At 40.7% G+C, this 14,026-nt stretch overlaps 1 protein-coding gene across 1 annotated transcript in view; it reads right to left on the bottom strand.

Annotated features, from left to right (window-relative positions):
* Prkci (protein kinase C iota) overlaps positions 1–2,274 on the bottom strand; it is a 68,900-nt gene extending 66,626 nt beyond the window's left edge. Inside the window, exon 1 of the mRNA XM_046422956.2 lies at positions 1,947–2,274. Coding sequence (XP_046278912.1) covers positions 1,947–2,047 — 101 coding nt within the window. The 5' untranslated portion in view covers positions 2,048–2,274. The remainder of the gene's footprint in view (positions 1–1,946) is intronic.
* Positions 2,275–14,026: the final 11,752 nt, after the last annotated feature.

Below are 14,026 nucleotides of genomic sequence, written 5' to 3'. Positions count from 1 at the left end.
CATCAAAATTTTAGTCAAGATTTTAGATTATTTAAAACCATGAAGGTAACACAGAGAACTAAATATCTTAACAGCCAAAACATGAAAGGCACTAGGACAGGAGACAAAGGTACTGTGCACTTAATTTCTCATCTTTCTAATGAAAAGAAATCAAATACAATCTGAAATTGATACATCAAGAAATGAAAATACAACTTTGAAAGTAATAAATTCAACCTTCAGAAAAACTAGAAATAAATTGCCAGCAGTGGTAACCTGTGGAAATAGAGGGGAGAAACAGGGACACTTTTTATTTTACATCTCTGCACAATTTGTACTTTCCTGCATGTGCATGTATTTATTCTCAATCTAGATTGTTTGTTGAACTATCAATAATCATACACCTTTTAAAAAAAAAAAAAAACTATATTTCTGCCTCTAATGACTCATGGACTGTTTGTCAACTTTATAAAAATGGAACATACTCCAAAATGAAATGTCTCATCTATCAAATTATGGATTAGATTAATTTTTTAAAAAGGAAGTTTTTTTCCTCATCTTACTAAATTGGTGGGCAACCATGAACCAAACTGGGCAACACAGCTACAAACATTAAAAAAAAAAAAAGAAAAGAAAAAGAAACAACAACAAAAAACATTTATTGGTATTGTTTTTAAAAATCAAAACCTCTTTTACCTGTGTTTTAAGTAAAAACAGTTATAATACTGTCCAATATAACTCCTATAAACTACTGAATGCAGTCAACCTTTACAGAAGACAGGGGCTTCTTGATTTCAAACTAGTAAATCCTTACATCTAATAAATAAGACAAATGGGGATTATATTTTCTTTGAAATCAAAACGAGAGGCATTTCAAAAGTTTGTTATCTTCACTGATCCTCTCAGGAATGTAAAAGTATGCACTGCAGTTTCAATCTTGCAGTCCTTGAGTGTTTTCTTTCTTTTTTTTTTTTTTTAAGCAATTTATTTCTGCCTAGACAAGCAGTAAGTTGGGCCAAAGCTGTCGGGTTTTCTGTTAATCCTTAGTGTCAAACTTTGTGCTTACACTATCCTTTCACCTTACTAATACTCCTAATTACCTCCAAAAAATTTCAAACCACAGCTAAATTCAAACGAAGGGGAGTACTGTGCGTCACTGATGATAGAATGTGATTTAACACGATGATCTCAGGACTGAATTATTTCTGGTAACCAAAGTACTTACAGCTTAAGTAATAATATGAGGAAAGACCGCAGAATTTAAAGCTGTGACTCTTCCTTTTCTCACCTTATCAGATGGTCCTTGAAACAATACTAATACAGAACGGTTCGCAAAATTTTAATTACACATTTGCCTATCACTCTCGACGACACAACACCTAATACACATCCTTGAAAACGCCACCAACTTTACTCCTAGGTATGACTCCTACATCTAACATACTGGTCTGACTGTAGTCCAGATGTACTCCATGAACTTTTGCTCGGCAAAGATAACCCTGACTTAGAAAACCAGAGGCTTTAGGCCTGCCGGGAGCCACAAGGGCCAGCAACTGAAATAGTCCTGCCTTGCAAACCGAGGTTACCTGAGACAAGACTAGGAATCTTCAACTCTTAACCCCAAATACACCTAAACCAATGACGTACAGCCCCCGCAGATCTCTCGGCAGGGGAGCGACTCGTCCCCATCAGGTGCACACACTCTGTACCAAGGCTTCTTTCTCCGACTCTACGCTGCCGCTCAAGTCCCCGACTCCCCCGGCCCGGCACCACACCTGGGGTACCTACAATCAGTGCTGGGTTGCTCCTCCCCAGTTCACTTCGTCACCAACCCCCTCCCCCCCGAGCAGCCAGCCCGGCCCAACCCGCCCACGACACCTCCAGCCCCTCACCCTTCCCTCCTCCAGGCCAAGCCTAGCTGGCCTCTCCCCTTGCTCGCACCCACACCCCTGCTCCGAGACACTCACCCGCGGTAGTAGGCTTTCACTCGGACCTGATGAGAATGGTCCCCGCTGCCGCCGCCCCCGACCGTATGGGACATGGTGCTGCTGTCCCTCTGGGTCGGCATCTCCTCACTGCCCCGCCTGGACGCCGGCGGCCGAGGGTGCGGGGGGCGCGCCAGGCGCCGCTCTGCACTCCGTCGCCCGAGCCGATCCCTGAGCGGCGGCCGCTCCCCTGCCTACCTGCGTACCTCGCCCACGGCGCCGACCCAAGGGTCGCCTAGCCCGGGCTGCCGGAACCTCGCGGCTCCTCCCACCGCCCGCGGCCGCAGCCGCCTCCACCGCCACCCGGGTCCAGCACGCCTCCTGGCCGCTGTCGCCCCTCCCACCTCGCGGGCTCCCAGGGCCCACATTCCGGGGGAGGGCGGACGCAACCATCCGACCAGTTCAAGGAGCCTTCGTGCCGGGCCGAACCATCCTCGAGGAGGCAGAAAAAAAGAAGAGAGCTAAGGAGCCGCTAGTTATAGCCCCAAACCTCCAAGAATCGCGCTTTCCGTGGGAGCCATGGTAGATCATTTATGAGTATCTGTCTGTAAGAATCCTCTCCCCTGCAGGAAACATGGTCGTGGTCAAATACTACAGCATCTCACCCCAGTTCCCAACTTGGTCGCGTCCACACTCAGCCTTCTTGGCACCTGGGATAGGTTTGTCCTGCGGGTTTCTGGGACTTGGAGTCCGGGTGGGATTCTGGGACTTGTTCCTTCTGTGTGGTGTGCCGCGCCTTCGGGCTGACGGTCAGACTCTCTAGCTCCCCCGGGCGCTGTGGGCGTGGAGACTAAATACAGCTTGGGTGTCTGAAGGCGCTGGAAATCACTGGGATTCGTCACGATCCAGACTTTGTTCTCTGATGAATTCTCTCTAACAATTCTTAAATAATCTAAATGACAATGCCTCTTTTGGGTAACATTTGGTTACCTGCTCAGCAAAGCTTCTTTTATGGAAAGAATTTAATATTATATGTAACAAATGTACTAATGAATGTAATAAAGGGAGAAACTCAATCAGAAGATATGAGGGAAGACAAACTTTTCTTCCCTCACGGCCCTTAGTAGCAGGACCCCTGTGCACTGTCATTGGATGGAATAAGTGCACAATAAATACTTTACCAACCAGCATTTGTTGCATTGACACTGGCTGACCAAGGACTAGAGGTGTTTTTGTTTGTTTTTTACTGGAGATTGAATCCAAGGGCACACTACCACTGAACTACATATCCAGTCCTTTTTTATTTTGAGACAGGATCTCATTAAGTTGCTCAGGCTGACCTAAAACTTGAAATCCTCCTGCCTCAGCCCACGGAGTTGCTGAGGGCCACAACGCCTGGTTTTAACCAAGGATTAGAAAGAATCTGTCCCTGTAACTTACTCTCTCACTTTCCTCGAGTCTTGGCTCTATCACAAAAAAATACTACAGTTACTGGTGGCATGAATCCAGGCCCTGCGACTGTTCTGGAACCAAAACGTGCCAAGAGTTGGAATAATCAGCCTAGCGCGATGGCCCACACTGACAACAGGAGGGTAGCAAGTTCAAAGACAGCCTCAGCACCTTAATGAGACCCTATCTCAAAATAAAAATAAAAAAGAGTTGGGGATGTAGCTCAGTGGTTAAAGTGGCCCTGGTTTCAATCCCTAATTAAAAAAAAAAAAAAAAGATTTGTAATATTCAAAGAAATAGCTTTCTTTACGACAGTAAATTAGGCTTAGGGGGTTGACTCATCAGAGTTATGTGTAACGCTTAGCTTCTTATGATATTCTCCCACTGCTATGAGCTTGCATCATATGTTTTAACGAAAATTTCCAGAGCTGAGGATGTAGCTCAGTGGTGGAGCATGCAGCATGAGGCCCTGGGTTCAATCTCTAGTACCATTTTGAAAAAAAAAAAAAAATCTTGTTGAATAACTTACTATCAAGTTTTCTGACAATTGGGTACCTGAATCAGCATGTTAAATATAGAAATTGGATTACTGGAGAATTTGATATGGGCCAAATCTGAGATTACATGATGGCTTACTATGGGTGGGGGAAACGCCTTAAGTCATGTAAAGAATAAAATTTAATAAAGAAATGAAAGTTAAGGTATAGGAAACATTTTTTTTCATCCTTATTCCTTAGCACTTTTGAAAAACCCTTCATTTTCCTCATAGCATACATTGAGGGCAACCATCATTACCAAAGGAGGTTTTCTATTTACTTTATTCTCTAGAAGAATCTGTAAATATTTATAATTCACATCAATAAATAAGTACTCTTTTTTTAAAGATGAAAACTATTAAGAGCAGAGTGTGGTGGTGCATGCCTGTAGTCCCAGCTACTTGGGAGGTTGAGGTTGGGGGATCACTTGAGCCCAAGAGTTGGAAACCAGTCTGGGCAACATAGTACCTGTAAAAAAAGAGGGTGGGGGAGAAAGACACAAGAGCTTTCTGCTGTGATTACCAGGGAAAGCATGGCATTAAAAATTTTAAATAGCTTTATTGAGATATAGTCCACATACCGTACAAGTCACCCATTTAAAATATATAACTCAATAGTTTTTAGTATATTCACAAAGTTATACAACCATCACCACTGTCTAAATCCAAAATATGTGCATCACCCCAAAAAGAAAGTATATATCCATTAGTAGTTACTGGCCATTCTCCTCAGCTCTAGTGAACACCAATAGCTTGTATTGCTATGGATTTTCCTGTTCTAGACATTTCATATAAATGGAATCATATAATATGTAGCTTTTTTTTTTTGGTGGTGGTACAAGGGATTGAACCAATTGGCACTTAACAACTGAGCCATATCCCTGGCCCTTTTTCACATTTTATTTAGAGACAGGGTCTCACTAAGTTGCTTAGAGCCTCACTAAGTTGCTGAAGCTGGCTTTGAATTTGTGATCCTCCTGCCTCAGCCTCCTAAGTCACTGGGATTACATGTGTATGCCACGTTTGGTGTCTGACTTCTTTCACTTTGTTTAATATTTCTGAGATTCCTCCATGTTGTATCATACATCAGTACTTCATTCTTTTATATAGTTAAATAATATTCTCAACCAAAAGGATGTGTTAATGCTACCATAAACATTCATATACTAGTTTTGTGTGGACATAATTTTTAATTCTGTTGGGTATGTATCTAAGGGTAGAGTTGCTGAGTCACATGGTAACTATGTTTAAATCCTGAGGGAATGTCAAATTGTGTTCCAATCTACCATTTTACACCCCACAAGCTTTGTTACTAAGGGCCTTGGTACATGTTACTGGATTCAGTTTTCTAATATTTTGTTTAAGGATTTTGCATCTGTACTGAAGAGATTGGTTGAGTTGTTTTCTTATGTATTTGATTTTGATTATCAGTTTAATACTGTCCTTATAGAACTGGTGGGAAGTATTCCCTCTTCTTATGTTACTTATAATAGTTTTTGAGGAATTAGTGTTAATTCTTCTTTAGATGTTTGACAAAATATACCAATGAAGACATCCAGGCCTAACTTTTTTCATTAAAAGAAGATTTTAAGTGACTAGTTCAACTATTTTACTTGTTATAGGTTTATTTGTATTTTCAATTTTTTTCTTGGATAAGTTTTGATAGTTATGTCTTTCTAGGAATTTGTTCATTTCATCTAATTTATTTACAAAATAGGGTTGTTGATAGTATTCCCTTAATAATTCTTTTATTTTTGTCAGATTGGTATTTAAATTTAAGCCCTCTTTCACATACACACACACACACACACACACACTTTCCTCCTTGGTCAGTTGAGTTAAAATTTGTTAATTTTATTGATCATTTCAAAGTAACAAGTTTTGATTTTGTTGATTTCTCTAAGATATGGAAAACAGCAAACCCCCAAATAGTGCGGCCTTGGAAGAGGGAGTAAGGAATAAGGCCAAACATTGATAAAATTGATCATTCCCCAATACATCCTTCTCAGTTTTGAAGACAATCCCTGAGAAGGATATCCATCAAGCTGAAAATGGCAGTCTTTGGGGGGAAGCCAAAGCATCGATCATTCCCCAAATAAATCCTTTTCCAGTGACAGTATAACGGGACCATGAAGGGAAAGAGAGAAACACTGAATGCTGACCCCCAGACCCACCATTCTTCCCCAAGTAAAAACATTGCCCAGTAAAAACGAATTTCACATTCTCACAACCTGTTTCCTGAGTGCCCAAACTGACATGCTTTGTCAATAATTAAGTCACCTCTCAGTGGAGCATGTATAAGCACAGATTCCTCCTTTGGCCAGTGGCTCAGTTTCTACCCAGAAAATGTGCCCACCAGATGCATGACTTCTCTGCTGAACAAAGGCTTTGCTGATCAGTGAAGTTTGCACCCGGCTCCGTCATTTTGTGCTAAAATTTCTCTATTGTTTTCTGTTCTTTTTCATTAATTTCTGCTGTAATCTTTATTATTTTTTTTTCCTTTTTATTGCTTTTGGCTTACTCAGCTTATTTAGGTGTAAGCTTAAGTTACTGATTTGAGATTGGTTTTGCTTACAGCCATCAAAAAAAAAAAATACTCCAAACACTTCTTTAACTGAACCACATCAGTTTTGGTATGTTGTATTTTCATTTTTATCTTATGACATTTCTATTTTTCTCTTGATTTCTTCTTTTTAGAAGTGTGTTGTTTAATGCCCACATGTTTGTGGATATCCCAAATTTCCTTCCATTATTGATGTATAATTTCATTCCATTGTGGTCAAAGGACATGCTGTTTTAGTTAGCTTTTTTGTTGCTATGACCAAAAGACCTGACAAGAACAATTTTAGAGGAGGAAAAGTATATATGGGGGGGTCAAAGCAGTTTCAGAGATCTAAGTCCTTAGATGGCTGACTTTATTGCTCTGGGCCATAGGTAAGGCAGGACATCGTGACCTAAGAGCGTGCCAAGGAAAGCAGCTCAGGACATAGTACCAGGAAGCAGAAAGAGAGAGAGAGAGAGAGAGAGAGAGAGAGAGAGAGAGAGAGAGAGAGAGAGAGAGACTCTTCTCACCACTGCCCAAAGGCACAACACCAATAACCCACCTCCTCCATCCATACCCTCTCTGCCTGCTAGTACCACCCAATTATTCCCTATGAGTGGATTTATGCACTGATTAGGTTAAGGCTCTCATAACCCAATCATTTTACCTCTGAACTTTCTTGCATTGTCTCACATGTGAGCTTTTGGGGGACACCTAATATTGAAACCACAACAAATGCTTTTTATGATTTCAATCCTTTTAATTTTATTTAAGCTTGTTTTATGGTTAGCATATGGTCTATCTGGGAGAATTTTCCATGAGTACTTGAGAAAAATGTGTATTTAGCTGTTCTTAGGTAGTTTTCTGTTGGGGATGCAAATCAAGTCAAGATGGCGCCTGGCAGTTTGCCAGGAGGAGTAGTTTGTGAAGCAACGCCAGCGAGCCATTTAGATGGTGGGGATTCCTTATTAGCTGACTGCTGTATCTAGATGATGCTAATTGAGTCAAGCTGTATGTAATCAGTTAGGTATATATACCTCTGCTGTCCCGCAATAAAGGGGCTCCCGCTTAATAAAGCAGTTCCCACTTCAATCTCAAGTTGCTTGTCACCTCCTGGTTATTTTGCCCAGCCGGATTGCGGCATATGGTGGCCCATACGGGGAACTCCAGGATGCTCAGGGGTAAGTGACAAGGTAAGCTGCCTGTCCCTAGAAATAGATAGGACAGGAGGAAAGCTGCTCACCCCTGGGGAAGCAGATAGGGCGAGAGGAGGGATGGCCATTTCAAGAAAATGGAGAAGATTGATACAGTGTGTTTTTGTTTTGTCTTATCTTAGTGTGTTGTGTTGTCTTTGTTGCGGAGGTATGGGATCAGTAGTTAGTGGAAATCAAGCCGAGGGGGTGTTAAGTGAATTGCTAGAGGAAGGAGGCACCCCAGTAAAACCAAGAAGAGTTAGGGCATATGTTAATAAAAGCCCAGAAACTCTAGTCAGAAAGAGGAAGAAGGTTCAGAGGAGGAAGGACTATCAGGGAAGGAGTTACAACAAAAGGCTGCTACTAACCACTTTTCATCACCAGAGGGTGCGTGAAGGGGTGCAGCGTGGCAGCCATCGCGTTCGCGAGCAGGTTGTGGCACAGCAGGGCCCCCCGCCCGGGAAGCAGGACACTGCGGCCTCAAGCCCGAGCAGGGACCTGCCTGCCCGACCTGGAGGCACAGTCTCGCAGGCTCTTGCTCCCTGTGCAGCCTGGTGGCAGTTTGAGTCCAGGACACTCCGCGGGGCCATCTGAGGTTGCCAGGGGACAGTGATAGGGAGAGAGAATGGCCTTCCAGCGCCACCTGAGGAAAACAGCTTCCTTCAAATTGGCAAAATAATGAAATGAAAAATTTGAACATTTTAGCTTTGGATGGGAGCATAAAAATTTGCCAGCAAGGTGCCAGTGGAGACTCAGAGGGCTACCAAGGATCTTGCCACCTTCCTCGAGAGGGTGGAAAAGAGCTTCCAAAGGAAATTCCCCCCACGGTCCACTTCAGGATTGGCCCTGCTTTATTAAAAAAAGGGGGGGGGGAACAACCCGCCCTTTTCAAGCCTTCTGAGCTTTATAAATGCAGGGCTAGCAATATCTCAAATCCATAACAGCTGAACTCCAGTTTTCAATTATGGTGATAGCATTTACCTTCAGATGCTTTGGTATTTTACAGCTTTCACCACAGCTTGCATCAGCTTACAGTTATTATCATTAAAGTTCCTGACCCAGTGATTGTCTGGAGTCGGGGGTCTGTTTGTGTGTTTCCACAGGGAGAACAGCAGCCGATTTGGATTCCAGAGAGACTAACTAAAGCGATTTCTACAGACCAAAAAGAAGATGATTTGGCTCAAATCCATAACAGCTGATATCCAGAACTCTAGTTTAGCTATCCTTACATCTGTGACAATGGTTCTCCCACATCTGGAGGCTAATGAATAATGAGCACCATTAAGGCCTATTTCAAATGTAAAAAACCTTGAGGCTTACTTGTGGGAATACCTTCAAACACATATGCAAGTTACAGGAAGAAGGATGAGATGTCAAAAGAAGAGTCAAACCCAGGTGGTAGCCAGGATGCTTTTTTCTATTTTATTTTTTGAGCTCATACAGACCTAGGTTAATGTTTTTCTGATCAGTTCTATTTTGTTTTGATCAACCATGGAGTTTTTAAACATTGCAATGGAGATTTCACCTGTGAAAAGCTACAAGGCCTCTATTATTGTGTTATGTGTGCACACTTGTGTTATGTGTTGTATGTCTGTACATGCATATGTCCATATATCATTTATGAGGAGCGCTCATGAAAATTTAAAAAATGGATCCAAATATTTTTTATTCACATGATTTAAACAGTTTAATTTAAATTGGGTATTGTTTCCTTTTCATTATATTTAATAATTCTGTTCAGGATAATGTAAATTGTTCAGAAAATTGTTTTCTTAGTGCCTGCTGGAATGCTACACAATTTTCTTTAGCCATCATTGCCAGAATTCCTACCTTCATCCCAGTGCCAGTGAAGACAAAAAAAGAAGAATTTCCAGTATTACTGAAAACCAAATGAGACTTCGGAATTACAGCTACCAACATCACAGCTGTTGCTGTTTCTGCTGCTGCTACTACAGCTTTTGCGATAGCTATCACACAGACTGTACAACCTGGACTGTGTATCACTTCTATGCATTATGAAACTATTGAAACAACAAATTGTAACTCTTAATAGTACCAGCGTATCTTTGCTGACAGTGTCATTGGTGGTACAGTTTTTCCAAGGGTTTCTCTCTTGGAGTCATCATATGGCTTGGTATCGTGGCATTTTGTATCCTCCTCCTCCTTTTGCTTGTGGCAGGTTGTTTATGGTGTTTGTGTAAAAACCACTATGGTCATTATCCACAAGTATGGCTAAATAATGTTGGGCCAGTAGTCAAAGCCAGGTAAGATCCAATTACAATGGTACCAACCTAAGACAGGAGGCTGACAATTTGAGGTCAGACCATCCAATGACGGGTAAGGACCATATGTAGTACTGGACAACCTAAAACAGGCACGGTCCCTAAGCCACATACTGGTTGTTTAATAAAACAAAAGGGAGGAGATGTTGGGGATGCAAATCAAGTCAAGATGGTGCCTGGCAGTTTGCCAGGAGGAGTGATTTGTGAAGCAACGCCAGCGAGCCATTTAGATGGTGGGGATTCCTTATTGGCTGACTGCTGTATCTAGATGATGCTAATTGAGTCAAGCTGTATGTAATCAGTTAGGTATATGTACCTCTGCTGTCCCGCAATAAAGGGGCTCCCGCTCTATAAAGCAGTTCCCGCTTCAACCTTCAAGTTGCTTGTCACATCCCGGTTATTTTGCCCAGCCGGACTGTGGCAGTTTTCTATAGATATCACTTAGGTTTAGCTGGTTTATTGTTTTTTCAAGTATTCTATATCTTTATTGGCATACTGCCTAGCTGTTCTATCCCATAATAAAAGTAAGATACTAGGGGCTGGGGTTGTGGCTCAGTGGTAGAGCGCTTGCCTAGCACATGCGAGGCCCTGGGTCCGATCCTCAGCACCACATATAAGTAAATAAAGGTATTGTAAAAAAAATAAAAAAATAAAAAAATAAAAAATAAAAGGTATTGTGTCTAACTACAACTAAAAAATATTTTTTAAAATGTAAGATATTACAGTCTTCAATATTTGAATAGTTTTCTCTCTTCAATTGTTAGTTATTGCTTCATGTATTTTGGGATTATGTTATTAGATTATATATATTTTAATTTTATATCATTCTGATGAATTAACACTTTTTTAATTATAAAATGTCCATCTTGATTTCTAGTAACGGTTTTTGTTTTAAAGTCTATCTTTCCTAACATTAATATAGTCACTATAATTCCTTGAAGTTATTATTTACATGGTATATCCTCCCTCCCATTCTTTTATTTAAAACCTGTTTATATCTTTGGATCTAAAGTATATGTCCTGTATATGACACAGAGTTGTTGGAACTTGTTATTCAGTCTAACAATCTATGCCTTTTGATTATTAATTCACTTTTAATGTATTGACATTGTTGGGTTTACATTTGTTGTTCTTTTTTCTTTCTTTCTTTCTCCCAGGCTTTTTCATTTTTTAATTTGGGACAGGGTCTTGCTAAATTGCAAAGTCTGGCCTCAAACTTGCTATCCCCCTGCCTCAGTCTCCTGAGTAGCTAGAATTATAGGCTGTGCACCACTACACCCTACATTTTCTTTGTTTTCTATGTCTTATGTCTTTTCTGTTGTTGCTCTTTTGTTAATCTTTTACTAAATCTTTTACAATGACTACTTTCAAATGTAATATTTAAATGCCAGCAGTGACTTCTTGAATACATATTTTTGAGTTCTTCTCTTTTTGTGGGGAGTACTGGGGACTGAACCCAGGAGCCCTTTACCAGTGAACTACATCACCAGCCCTTTCTATTTTGAGACAGGGTCTCCATAAATTGCTGAAGCTGTCTTTGAACTTGCCATCCTCCTGTAGCAGGCTCCTGAGTTGCTGGGTTACAGGAATATGCAACTCTGCCTGGGTTTTTGTTTTGTTTTTGGTACTGGAGAATTGACAGCATGGGTGATTTACCACTGAGTTGCATTCCAGCCCTTTTTAATTTTTTAGAGACGGGGTCTTGCTGAATTGCTGAGGACCTCACTAAATTGCTGAGGCTTGCCTCAAACTTGCAATCCCCCTGCCTCAGCCTCCCAAATTGCTGAGATTACAGTATGTATGCACCACCCCACCTCGCTGGCTCTTGAGTTACTTTCTTAGTAGTTGCTCTGGGGTTTAACATTAGCATTTAAATTTTTTAATTTATTTAAAATCTAAAATTTATTTTAAAATTTATCACTTCTATCTCACATGTATAGTAACTTCATTCCCATATAAAGGAATAGAGTTCCATAGGAATAATGTTTCATAGTTTGGTGATGTTCTGTAATACACATGACATATAAATTTATTAAAAACCAAACGATTAGGGCTGGGATGTGGCTCAAGTGGTAGACGCTTGCCTGGCATGTGTGTGGCCCGGGTTCGATCCTCAGCACCACATACAAAGATGTTGTGTCTGCCGATAACTAAAAAATAAATATTAAAATTCTTTCTCTCTCTCTCTCCCTCTCTCACTTTCTCTTTAAAAAAAAAATTAATTATTTTAATTATCTGCATAATTTTATGTTTTTTTAAAGACTTTTTTTTAGTTGTAGATGGGCACAATATCTTTATATTATTTATTTATGTGGTACTGAGGATCAAACCCAGAGCCTCATGCATGTGAGACCAGTGCTCTACCACTGAGCCACAATTCCAGCTTTAATTTTATGTCTTATAAAGAAACTGAAACAAGGGAACAGTTGTATCCTAAGATGTGTCTGGGTATGTATCTCTTCACATTTATCCTACTTTATGAGTTTCTTGGATGTTTGTTTACATTATATTTTTTGTTGAGAGCCACAGTTTAGTCAGAATGACATCTGGCATTTTTGCCAGAGGGAATGGTTGAAAGGTGACCCTGCTCTGGGATTAGGGCGGCTCCGGGGGGATTAGGGCGGATCCTGCTGGGAATAGGGCAGATCCAGGATTAGGGCGGATCCTGCTGCCCCTACTTTGGAGTTCCCATTGAGTTCTGAGAGAATTGGCCTGCGGAGCCCTGTGGAAGCAGTGTGTTCCCGGGAAGTGTGTGTAGAGTGCCGGTGAGAGTTCGGGAATAAAAGATGCTGTTTGAATTTACAAGGCCATGTGGCGGCTGGATTATTTTGTGCCCAGCCAGACTGCGGCAATTTTTCATCAAATTTGTGGAGTTTTAGCTATTATCTTTAGGTACTTTTTTTTTCCTCTTTCTTTTCCTTCTGGTATTTCTTTCATGCATGTGTTGCTACACACACAGTGGTATCCCATATTTCTCTGAGGATATATTTTTTTCTCCTCCTCCACCCTGTTCTTCAGATTATATAATCTCCACTGATCTTTCTTCAACTTTACTGATTCTATGTTCTTCCAGTTCAAGCCTCGTGTTGGGCCCTTATTGCAAATTTTTCATTTCTGTACTTTTCAACTCTATGTTTTCAATTTGGTTATTTTTGTTTTGTTTTGAGTACCAGGAACTGAATCCAGGAGAACTTTGCCACTGAGCCAAATTCCCAGCACTTTCTATTTTTTATTTTGTTATTGTTTCAAACTATATATTTTCATTGTACCAACTTGGATACAGAAGACTGGTTATCATTGTGGTTGTTCACTTGTTTGTTTTGGTGACATGTCTAGACTAATTCAACAAAGTCCACTTTGCCTACAGTATGCACTCTCCAACAGTGCTCCTTAGAAGAAGTGGCTTTGGCATGCATACTGTCACTCTGCTTTCCCCCTCTTTCTCTCCAGGTATGATAGCCATATTTTTAGCAGATTCTCTTTGTCTGTTTCCCTCATCTCCCTAAATTTTGGATGATTTGCCTTTGTTGATGTCACTTTCTGCTAATTACTAACTGACCACTCCAATGTTTTTTGGTTGGTTAGTTTGTGGTACTGGGGATGAAACCCAGGATCTCACACATCACTACTACTGATCTAAATCCTCTAGTGTTTTTTTTTTTGTTGTTGTTGTTTGTTTGTTTGTTTTAAATATTTTTAGTTGTAGATGGGCAAAATACCTTTATTTTATTTATTTATTTATTTTTATGTGGTGCTGAGGATCAAACCCTGTGCCACACACATGGGCAAGCGCTTTACACTGAGCTACAACCCCACCCCACTCTAGTGTTTTTGATAATCCCCTGAGGGATAAATTGTTCCCTGGTCTGATCCTGGTCATTTTTTATTTATAATTTTCATTAGGTGTGGTTGTTTTCACTGTGGAAATGTTCATAAAGTTCCTCATTCTAGAAGTACTCCGAGGTGGTTTTTTTTTTTTTTTTTTTACCCCTTCAGTGCTAGGGATTGAAACCATGGCTTCACAAATGCTAGGCAAGTGCTCTATCACTGAGCTACACTTCTAATTCTCTGACGCTAATTTTTAAAGTCAGTGTGATGCAGTTAACATAAATATAAGGTAC

The sequence above is a fragment of the Marmota monax genome, unplaced genomic scaffold, assembly GCF_021218885.2.
Source record: "Marmota monax isolate L192 unplaced genomic scaffold, Marmota_monax_Labrador192_F-V1.1 WCK01_AAM20220418_F8-fsc00110, whole genome shotgun sequence".
Taxonomy (NCBI): domain Eukaryota; kingdom Metazoa; phylum Chordata; class Mammalia; order Rodentia; family Sciuridae; genus Marmota; species Marmota monax.
Note: the sequence above shows the minus strand (reverse complement) of the source record. Positions and strands in the feature narration are given on the sequence as shown.